This window comes from Perissodus microlepis, chromosome 20 (genome assembly GCF_051167445.1).
Source record: "Perissodus microlepis isolate ML-2025 ecotype Zambia chromosome 20, ASM5116744v1, whole genome shotgun sequence".
Lineage (NCBI taxonomy): Eukaryota > Metazoa > Chordata > Actinopteri > Cichliformes > Cichlidae > Perissodus > Perissodus microlepis.
The window spans coordinates 28,313,574-28,325,588 of NC_140480.1; the positions used below are offsets into that span (position 1 = coordinate 28,313,574).

General features: G+C 38.2%; 1 protein-coding gene across 1 annotated transcript; it reads left to right on the top strand.

Annotated features, from left to right (window-relative positions):
* The first annotated feature begins 1,367 nt into the window (after positions 1-1,367).
* coq10a (coenzyme Q10A) lies at positions 1,368-8,105 on the top strand. Its single transcript, XM_084916455.1, has 5 exons — positions 1,368-1,956; positions 3,591-3,740; positions 3,823-4,015; positions 4,182-4,283; positions 5,153-8,105. The coding sequence occupies exons 1-5, from the start codon at positions 1,820-1,822 to the stop codon at positions 5,318-5,320; spliced, it is 750 nt and encodes a 249-aa protein (XP_084772581.1). The 5' UTR covers positions 1,368-1,819; the 3' UTR covers positions 5,321-8,105.
* Positions 8,106-12,015: the final 3,910 nt, after the last annotated feature.

Consider the following 12,015-nt stretch of genomic DNA (forward strand, 5'->3'; position numbering starts at 1 on the left):
TATTTTGAAATAGTAACCAACTCTTTATGATAAATAAATAACCTGACATTTTGAGATATTATCCCAAAATTTTGAATTATGGATAGTAAAAGTGTTCTATTTTGGGGGGTCTGGGGGATTTTTTATTCAACGGTTGAAGAAAACCCCCCAAAACACCAGCTGTGGTGGTTACAGCTTAAATACAAAAACACTTTATCGCATTGATAAGTCACGCATTCCCTTTTCTATCACTATAACTTAAAACATTCATTCCACCATATTGTTCTACCCGCTAACTGGCTTTTGGCTGTCACTGCAGAGCTATATCCATGCAAATCTCCATTTCAGTTAAAGGGAGTTCTACTTTTTGTAAAACTAGAGCCAATAAAAAGTAAGACATTTCCATTTCCATGTGTGAGAGTGAAACTGAAGTGAAAAATCACAGATAAAAAAAAGTAATGTAGGCCTTGCGTGTAATAATTAAGATCAAGTTAAATATCCAGATTTGCTGAATATTCGTCCCCTATACATCAGTTACTGTTGTGGAACAAAGTGTTCTTTAGTAATAAATGATCCACTGCTACTTTTTTCATGAGTTGTCACTCTGTTTTTATTCTTTTTATTTGATAAAGCGACAGCAAAAAAAAAGAAAAAGAAAAAAAAGGCTACAATGGTAAACAGTAAAATAAGCCTATAAATTATTGACTGTTATTTTTTATTTAGCTTGAGGACCTTTGTTTTTAAACATGATCTATCTCCCCTCTTTTATCGTTCTCACCTTCACTGCCTCTGTTCCTTGCAGCTTCACTGTTACTGTCTCTATCGCATTCACACACTGTGTTCTGTCTCGCTTCTACTGACTTTCATTCTTCTTCTCTCCAGTGCTATTCTCCATCTGCTTCCTACTCAGACTACAGATGTCTTCCACAAACAACATATTCCACGGAAGACTGGAGATTCCTCCCTGACCTCATCTGTCAACCTGTCCATCACCAATGCAAAAAAGAAAGATCTCAGAACCCCCACCTTCATCCCATCTGCCACTCCTACCACACACATCCCTACTGTTGTCGTCCACATATATGTGGGCTATTGGATAAAAGATGTAAGAGAAATATAACTTGTAAAATATTAACTGTGTTTCTTCAGGGGTGATTTTAATCAAAGTTAAAAACAAAACAAACAAACAAACACTTGAACCCTGTTTATACAGTCTCACAGCATTTTGTTCAGGATATTTAAAAATATATATATTGTTATACTAATATAAAAGTGCTTTCGTAAGTTAAATAAAATAAAATAAAATAAAACAAAATAAAAATATTTTTCCCCGCCGTTAACCTCCTGCAGAGTAGGGGGCGGCATTTCTTCTCAGAGCTGTTGGGCAGAATCGATGACAGAAGAAAGGAACAATTTGTCCCACCGGCGTTTTATTTAGCAGCAGAAGGTCGTTCGCAGCTGGCAGCAGTTTGGCAATATTTATAGCCAGAAAGTGACGTAAATAATTTAACTTTGTTTCAAGTTTGGAACTCGACGCGTGGAGTAATGTGAGTATTACGTTAAAAAAAACAGCGGAACGTAGCCATACGTCGTGATCGGTCGGGCTGTTGGAAATCTTGCTAGCTAACGTTAGCAGCTGACTGCCGTAACTAACGATAGTTACGCTCACAGTTCGGAAAGCGGCTGTGCTAACGCTACGTGTTCATTAATATACCCGCACCGAAGCAGCGTGCAGGTTGGACTGGACCCTTGAATCTCTGTGCCCTCGGTCTTAAAGCAGACCCCGGGCTAGCTCGACAGACCCAGGATCTCCCTCTCTTGAAGCGGAGAGGCTGACTTGATGGCAGCCTCGACCGGTGCCCGGAGATTACCCATGGGTGTTCGGACGTTCAGTGACTTTCTCCAGATCGCCACTGTGGGCTCCCCTCGCTCGTGTCGCACGGCGGTGCAAAGAGGATGCCTGCGACAAAACATCAGGTGAGCCTGTCGGGGAGTTACTGGAGGCTGTTATTATTATGGTTAACAGCACCGAGCTGGTCATTCAGTACAGAGGAACTGACGCTCTGCCGCCACTGAGGGCGGACGATATATAACGAGAAGGTCACTAGATAATGTTATCAAGCTCCATAATTCTGGTTTCTTATCTTTAAAGTGTGACCAGCCTCCATTTGAGAAGCAACTGCTGATTAGTGTAACAGAACTACCAATTACCAGAACTGTCTCACCAGGTAAAGGCAGCTGTTAACAACTGCCTTCGACATGGGTTCTGCAGTCCAGTCTGCTTTAATGTTTTTGTAGAATATATACATAAACATAAATGAAAACAAGCAAGTTAATCGTTGTAATTGTGCCATGTTGCTGGTGAAAACAAATTACAAGAAGCTAACTTGATATAGAAGGATATTAACTACGTTTGCACTGTTGTATTGACTTCACATAACTGTAAAATCACAACTATAAACCACTCAACTTTGTTCTTTCATGCATGAAATGTAAACATTACAGAGTACCCCACAGTTATTTTATTCCATAAGTAAACTGCTGAAAATAAGACCTGAAGAATGGTGTAAAAAATTGGGGGGGGGGGGGTATAAAAGGGACGTCCTCACTTATTCCTAATAAATTCTGTGTTACAGCAGCCAAAAGAGAATAGCTCAATAAGGTAAAGATTACAAAGGTAGCACAGAAAAAGCATAATAAAAATCTAAGTAAAATAACCTAACGCCACTTAAAAAGCTTGATATTTTCTATAAATTCTAGTTATCATTACAGTTAATTCAAATATTTTGTAACTCCTAGTTTTAATTATTAGTTTAGTTTTAGTAATTATAATAACCTTGGTGCAGATGGTGGCTTATCCATAATGGATAACATGTTTCCAAAATGTGGAGAACAGTTTCCAAAACAGCCTGTGTGTGGTAGCAGTGAATAGTATGATGCATTGACTTAATGAATGAATGTTTTCATGTTTTGGGAAGCACACACACACATAATCACTTGCATTAACTAGTGATCACAACCCATTTGATCAGGTTGACCTTGATCAAGGTAAACTTTGTGTTAATGGATCTTTAGATGAAAGAATAAAATAAATCACTGCTTCACTGCTGTTTAACTTGATTCCAACAAATGGCAAACAAATTCTCTGTCATAACCTATGATGTCTTATGGTAAAGTTATATAAAAACTTGAAAACTGGTGCTTCATTTAAGTGGAATATTTTATTCACAAGGATCTAATGTTTCGTGTCATAATTTGATACAGCAATATTTTAATTTGCTTATTTAGTTTGATCCTTAACTCTCAGTATGAGGAAAAAATGTTGCTCACCCCTATCCTACAGGCTACCTTCCAGAAAGCACAAAGCTAATTTGTTCAACCAGAGCAGGTAGGTGTCACCTTACAGCTTTTTGCTATTCACAAAAAAAGACCAGACGTGGAAAATACCAGCATGCTCTCAACACTGACCTTTCATAACTCTCTGGTCCATCTGCGCACTCACTGACTGTTGAAACTGGAAAGCAGTGGACCTATTTTGTTGCAGACTGCACTCTTTCTAGATAGGGGCTTATGGCACATCACTTCAACACAGATTCTAATTACCTTTCCAGACACTTGTCGTCATGTGGCATTTTGATGACAAGAAGTCCCAGGGTGCTTTGCCTTCAAGATTGTGACACAATGACAGCGGTTTCCCAAAGCAGAAGCTTCATCAGCCTCACCAACAAAAGGAAGGAGTACTCTGAACGTAGAATACTTGGGTAAGTATTGATGAGCCTTTTTATAATCATAAATTTGATCATTAATACAAAAAATTTAATTAAAAGGATATTCCTGTTACAGGTATTCTATGCAGGAAATGTATGATGTTGTGGCCAACGTTGACGAGTACAAGCACTTTGTGCCTTGGTGTAAGAAGTCCCAGACCATCATGAAAAGAGCAGGTCACTCCAAAGCCCAGCTTGAAGTGGGATTTCCTCCAGTAGTGGAAAGATACACATCTATGATCACTAATGTTAGACCTCATCTAGTCAAAGTAAGTAATGGTAGAAAAATATTATCCCAGTCTTTTTGAATTGTGATATGTGATTTTTAATGCTCCATCTGTTGCTAGAATTTGTTTATATATAAACTATATGACTCAAACACAGTTTCTGTGTTTTACAACTTTTAATTATTGTCTTTGTTTTTGTTATTTGTAGGCAGTGTGTACAGATGGAAAGCTCTTCAATCACCTGGAGACGATATGGCGCTTTAGTCCTGGCATTCCCGGTTACCCACGTACCTGCACCGTAGACTTTTCTGTAAGTAGCCTGTGCCTCACTTTAGCCTGTAGCTCACTTTAACTGCTTGTGTGTACTAAATACCACATGGGATAGATGATACATCAGAAGACTGATATCATTAAAGTCTGTATTCATGCTCATTAGTTAATGTTTTTTTTTTTATGCTGTGAAAAAGCACAAATGTAAAAATTACACTTTGTGGTTTTATGAGTGGTTACGTGTGGGTCTGGTTTTTCCTTCATCTACAGTGAACAAGATGAAGGAAGAGAGACCACCTGTGGAAGTGTTTCCCAAACATTTGATTTACTTGTGTCAGCCTCCTAGGTTTAACAGCAGCTACCCAATTATATCGCACTTTTACTTTATATCTATTCAAGAGATGATTTACTGTTTGGTTGGCAGTCTCCAACTTCTTATTTTAAAAGGTCAGTTGCTTCTTATCAGCAGCTCCCGCCCCCTTCCTGTCTAATTTGTTCATTTTGGCTGAAGACTAGCAGTGGCCACTATCGTTTCACTCTCTCTAAAGGGTTTGTTGTCCTGTGGTCAGACTCCAGCTCCACCCTCTTTAACTGCAAGTTAAAGGAAATGCCACCAGAACAAGATCTATTTCTGCAGGAAACCTTTCAGTCAGGTGTTTGTTTGTTTTGTTTTTTTGTTGTTGTTTTTGTTGTTGTTGTTGTTGTTGTTGTTGTTGTTTGTTTTTTTTTAAACCATCAGACTGGCTTCGTCCCACTTTTTTCACTCTTTATGCTAAGCTAACTGTGTTCCAATCTCATCTGATATCTTTGCAAGAACACAAATAAGCTTAGCTTTAACCTATCATGCCCACTATATATATTTGCAGTATTTCTTTAAACTAAATTATTATGTTTCTGTGTGTTTAACAGATATCCTTCGAGTTCCGCTCTTTGCTGCACTCACAGTTAGCCACCATGTTCTTCGATGAAGTGGTAAAGCAGAATGTTGCTGCATTCGAGCGGCGAGCCTGCAAGCTTTACGGCCCAGAGACTCGCATCCCACGAGAGCTGATGTTTCATGAGGTGCATCAGACGTGATCTCAGCAAGTGTACGTCTTCATCTGGCCTTAAACCGTACCCTCTTTATTCCCTCAATAAACTTGCATGATGTGGCTTAGCAGGCCACTACATCAAATCTCCACTGCTTCATAGATGTTATAGCGGCTACCAAAGGTGTAGCGCATCTAACGCTTGCAAACATAATGTTGTAATTCCTGCCTTAGTAAATTTTTGCTCACCTCCCTTCTCATTGTGTTACGTTTGTCCATTTTCTGTCTACCTCCATATCCTTGTTTAGCAGAAAGAACAGTAAGTCATCGCAGCATTGTTACATTGTGCTGGAGACTCAGTTATTACTTTAAACTTAAACTTCGGTTTTTCTATAAGACACAGAGTCCCTTTTGCCGAAGCAGTTGTCTCACTGTAACTTGAGGTTACTACTATCAAGTGAACTTCAGCTTCAGGAAAGCACATTCTTTGCTTTTACACTTAGCATTGACTTCATTTCAAATGGAAATAGTAATATATAGTTTGAAATAAAGTACTGGTATTGCTGCAAAATAATATTGCTTTTAGTTCTTTAATTTATTCAGCAGCACTTTTCAACCAGTTTTATAGGCGTTCATATTGACAGTGCCATGCTATAAGAGCATTATTGTAGGTTAGTATGAGGTGCAAAGGAGGAAAATTAGGTGTGGTCTCAGTATACTAGGATTTGAGAAATGTCACTTTAACTTGGATGCTGTGAGGATTGGGCTTTAGAACGTTAAAAAAGAAAAATTAGCATAGTAGTTTTAATAATGCCTTGTTTTACAGCCCAGCACTAGTATCAGTCAGTAAAGGTGGGGAAATAAGAATTGGCACAACCAAGAACCCCTGTTGAAAGGGTGAAAAATCTGCAGTACTGTAAAAGGTATCACAAAGAATGTAAGAAGAGTACAATGTTACACAAAAATTATCTTTATGATCGATTAAAAACAAAAAAAATTGGAAATTAAAGATGGCTTCTTGTGATTTGAATGTGGCTTATATTGTAATTGGATCAAAAATAAATAAACATTGCCATGTTATGTGGATTCTAACTGTTAGGAGTCAGTTTAGGTCATAGTTTAAAAAATGTAGGTGTGTCCTTGCTTAGTGGGCTGTTTTGTGTTTAGATTTTTTGAAGGTGATCCGGAGGATGAAACACTCGAGTCATCTTTCTATAAATTGTAGCGGTGGGCTGTAGAATAAAACATTACTTATTTATCAATGAGTTTCATGCTTATTTGTTGACATTTCAGCTTATCTTTACACACATTTTGATGCATGGATATAAGTAACAAAGGCAAATATATTTGTAGCATTTATGTGTTGCATTGTCAGGACTTGACTTAAATTTAAAATCAAGCAGCCCCTTCACAGTATTCTGTGATAAAGGGCTATTAAAGGTAACTGATTGTATTTTGCTACATTTTAAAGGTGACTCGTAAGTTGCTAAAGAAGTAATTTAGTGTGACCTTCTCTGTGAAAAATGTTTCATTTTGTCCAAATGGTCCAGTAAAGCTAAAAGGTGTTTTCGTATTTTTGTGAAACTGAAGTATGTTGTTTTATTTTTGGTTAGTAAGGTGATTTGGGAATTAAGAAAAATGAGTCATCAAAACCCAAGACAGGCGTATTCAGTCTGAGAATCACTGTTACTATTTAAAAAAATAAATACATTTAAAAATGGTTTGAGGTAAAATCATTGAATACCACTTTTGTGTATTATGTTGCAATTTGGCCTTTGTGTACTATCAAAATTTGAAAAGAAGCAATCAAGATATGATTGAAGTGTAGTTCCAGCGTCTTTTTTTTTTTTCTTTGAGCAGTTTAACAAAAGTATTGCATTAACTGTGTAGTTTTATTTAAGATGGTCCTACCATTGCCAGACTCAAAGTGAACTAACATAATTATAAGTAATGTTAATGAAAATTTTGTGTCGTGTTTTTAACGTTGCATCACATTAGAATTCATCTTTACTATCAAGGTTTTTTGGTCTTTAAGTGTATTACAGAGAGAGTTTGTTTGTTTTTCATTGTAAGTGCCAATCCTTATTGGAAAAGAAGGGGCAGTGTAAACAGAAATATTTTCCGAATTAGCCTATTATGCTTTTCTTGATTTTTCTGACATATACATATAGATTCTTATAATAGTGAATGCTCATATTAAATATGCCAAAAATTTAACATAATGAGGTCAGCGTATGCACAAGTAATTCCTGTGAGCCAGACGCTCAGGTTCCAGGCAGGTTTTTCTACTGTCTGCACTATATGATGTCAGTGACAGTGGTTATCTCAGGCACACTGCTTGGGTTATGAGCTCAGAAGCCCCGCCCACCTGCTGTTCTAACCTCCTGTTTGTAAAGGCTGCCCAATCAGAAAGGTGGAGGAACTAAAACAGGTTATTTCAGACAGTGGATGAACTGAGAGGCTGCACCAAGCTGTAGTATAAGATAAACAAGGATTATTTTGAACTGTGACTCATGCAAAAGCTACTCTAGTACAGTCCAGGTGAGCATAAAGGGTTCACTTGAAATTATTGTAACCCTGATAACCCTTCGACCCCTCTGTACATTTCCACATCAATATTCATGCTGCAGGTGTATTAATGACCACTGGTCTTAATACAGGCAGCCTTGTATGTATAAAAGGAGATATAAATAAATATCAGTCACTTGTTGCTTCAATCAAAATTATTTTCACTGTTTTGGATTTCAGTTGCTTTTTTTTTTTGCAAGCAGAAAATGTATCTATGTAAATATCGGTGTATTTTAAATTTGTATTTAAATAAAAAGGAGCTGTCACATTTTGCGTATGCGCTTTTTTTAAAGGTGATTGATAAAACAAAAACAAAACAGACTCCTGAAGGTATACCTGCATTAGTGCTTGAGCATTGTGTCCTTCACTTGCAGCAGCTGCGTTGTAATGCATTTAGATGACACCAGGTACCGTTTTTAGACTGAGCTTGTGTTCCAGGGGATGGCATTGAGTTGATGTCCCTTAGCACTGGTTGCCTTTGTTGCACAAGTGGAGTGGAAAGAGTGGCACAGCTCAGCTGACCAGCAAGAAACCAGAGTGGGGTGATGGTATTTGGGCCAGTTATTAATAACAGCACATAGGAGAGGTGGGCATTTGGACCATCTTCTTCTCATGATCACAGTATGGAATAAAGACTAATTGAAATTGGAGCATTACAACAGGAATCATTGATGATCATGATATTCTTAAATGAGCAGGTTTTGTATCTGGTTTTTGAATTCAAACACTTCTTTACACTCTTGCCTAGAGCTGTATGTCTCATCGGAAAGAGAAAATTACTCAAAGTTTACAGTGTAAATACATTTTTTTTTTTTACATTGTGCCATCATCCTCATGTTACAAACATGAGAATTTACCTAACTGACCTCACTTGAACCCTGTCACTGTCATAAATCATTTTGAAATGCCACACACCATTGCAAGAAAAAAAAGTCTGTAATCCCTTTGAAGTTATCAAGTAGCACTAATCACTCATAAAATATATTTTTTATCTAAAGTCACAACAGCTGACAAGTTCGACGTCTTTAAACATTTATGCTTTTCATATTTTATGGTCCACACTGAATAACCACACAGTGCAAGATGGAAAAAGGTAAACCTCTGTGGAACAGCTTCTCCAAAAGGAGAAGTGAGTAGTGAGGTCAAGTGTTCCAGCTAAGGATCTCATTTTGGAAGTGTGAGTTGAAGAGGTGCCCTTCCTATAAATAAAGGCATTCAAAGTGTGTGAACTGACAAGAAGTGATGTTCTCAGTAAAGATTGCTCAGTGTGAATGGTCTTTGAATCAGGATCATTACAGCGACACACAAAGTCCACAATAAGGGAAATTAACTGCTGTTAACAAATGGACATAAGGTTTACTAATGAATTCATTGGTTTGAAGATCATTATCTGGTTATTATAAAAATGCAAATTATGTTTATACATCTTAGTAAACTGTTAATATGTACTGTGTAAAGCATTTTCAAACATTATTTGGATGCAAGTGTAAAGTCTAATACTTGTTTAAATAGATAATAAGTAGGTAGGTAAGGGTGTAAATCACCAGACTGAAGCTGGAGAATGCAGTTTTGGTCCTGTTATATTCACTGTTTATTACATTTGCTCCTGAATGTTAGGTACACTTGTTCAACTGCTCTTTAACGCAAATATCTAATCAGCCGATCGCATGGCAACAACTCAATTCATTTAGGCATGCATGGCATGGTCAAGATGAACTTGTGATGCTCCAGTCAAGCATCTGAATGGGGAACAAAATGAAATGTCTAAGGAGCTTGGAAACAAAAGCATCTGGACTTCTTTTCTTTAAGTTTTGTTTTGAGGATGTTTCACCTCTCATCCGAGAAGCTTCTTCAGTTCTTCAGTTCTAAGCGCAATTGGTGGAGAGTCCCAGATTTTAAGCCCTATGGGAGTGTCCGCAAGAGGGTCATGGACCCTCTATTGATCCTCTACCTAATCACAAGGTCCAAGGTCTGAAAACGGGTGTGTCTCACAGTCAGCCAAGGTTTCAGGTGAATCCATTGTGAAACCCATCCCCACCCTATCATGTGATTTATTGAGGTCAAATGGCCCAGGATGTGAGTGGGCATTAAGGCATCAGTTAACACCTTATGGTAGTTTAACCTAACCAAGAAACTTAAAAGGTAGGAACACAACAAAGGATGTCAATATAAACATATAGATGGCAGACAGTTGGTGTGGTGAACCACCGCCTCTGTTCAAAGATGGCCGTTCACAGTTGACATAGATGGGTTCTTTCACACCATCCTTCTGCTCTGTCCAAAATGGGAACACTGGCATCCTCCTTTAGATGCAGATGTCCTGTGGAGGTGGCTCTTCTATGTTGTGCCATGCTTTTATGAAGTGTCTGTTTGGTCTCTCCGATGTAGAGGTCTGAGCATTCCTCGCTGCACTGTACAGCATACACTACCTTGTTAAGTTAGTGTTTAGGAGTTTTGTCTTTGCAAGCTCCTTAGACTACGATGACCTGGATGACTGAGAACCTTCACAGACACTTGACAAATCTTGGATCCGATAGAATCCAGCAGCAGAAGAGCACACTGGGTGCCACTCCGGTCAGATAATAGTAGGGATGGGTATCGAAAACCGGTTCTTGTTGAGAACCGGTTCCCACTGTTTCAATTCCTTGGAATTGTTTGACATTTTTACAAACGATTCCCTTATCGATTCCAGTCGCCCCGAATGACGTCACCACGTTGCGGAGTGTCATTTACCTGGCAGGAAACACGGCGCGTAAGCGGCTCAAACGCTCAAAAGTTTGGTTATACTTTACGAGAACGGATGACAACTGGGCAGCTTGCAATACTTGCAAAGTAGATATTTCATTTAAGGGAGGAAACACTATGAATATGCAAAAGCATTTGCTCACAAAACACGCGATGACCTTAAATGAATGTCGTGTTTTTAATTCCGCTCCGGACTCGTGAATCTCAACCCAGCAGCAGCGGTAACGTTTGCGCGTCCTCTCCCGTTAATGCGGCAGGTAAATAATCAACTAACAGTGCATATTATGTTAGCGCGATCCGCCTTATTACAAAACCTGCCATTACTGTGCATTTAGGCGACCATGATGAGAGAGACAGACAGAGTCTGGCTGGCTCAGATGCTGGCAGTTGTCGCTGCAGTCTACCGGTAGCGTCTCCTTTCAGGCCAGGATAGACGAATGTCACCGAGCAGTGACTAAGTTTGTGGTAAAAGGCTTGCACCCATTTGCCACAGCAGATGCCCCCGATTTTCGGTAAGTGAATGTGTTTAATTGTAGGCAGGGACATTACTGGATATTCTTGTGTAATTGCTACAGAATAATTTATGTTATAATTTGTTATTGCTACAGAAGAATATTTATTTTATTATTTTACATTTACAATTTTTTTTCCTGGGGACCCTGTGACACCCATTGAAGAGCCGTAGGCTGGATCTCTTAAGATCTCACTGTTGGGTTTGTAAGGCCATGTTACTCCTAAATTTCTATCTTGTTCAAAGAGAAGATATAAAACAAAGTTCTAAGATAATCGACCTTAGTGTTCTCCTTTTTTAAAAAGAATCGATAAGAGAATCGATAAAGAATCGAATCGTTAAACAGAATCGAAAATGGAATCGGAATCGTGAAAATCTTATCAATACCCATCCCTAGATATTAGAAAACTGAGGCTCACCATAACTGGAAAACAGTAGACTGAATGTTGGGTTGATGAATTTCCATTGCTGTTGGTATAAACAGCCTGAAAGCATGCTTCCACACTGGCTTGTATCAACTGTTCAGGCTGTTGCTGGAACCTTATGAGTGATATTTTCCTCAGCCCAGTTTAGATTCCAACTGTACCAACTGAGTATCGTTTAAACGTCAAAGACATTCACATCATAGATGTACAGCCAACAGATCAGAAGCAACTGTGTGATGCTATCATGTAAATGTGGACAAAAAAAAAATTTCCACTATCTTGCTAAATGCCACGATGAAATAAGGCAGTAACGAAAACAAGAGTCTAACCTGGTACTAGCAGGGTGTAACTAACAGTGTCCAGTAAGTGTATAATACGGTATCTAACAAGTGCAAATTTAATTGTTAAATAATTTAATAATTGTTAAAACATTTTTTTTCCACAGCCATTAATAATGATTGTTAACTATTATTTCAGTCCTTTTTAATCGTGAAA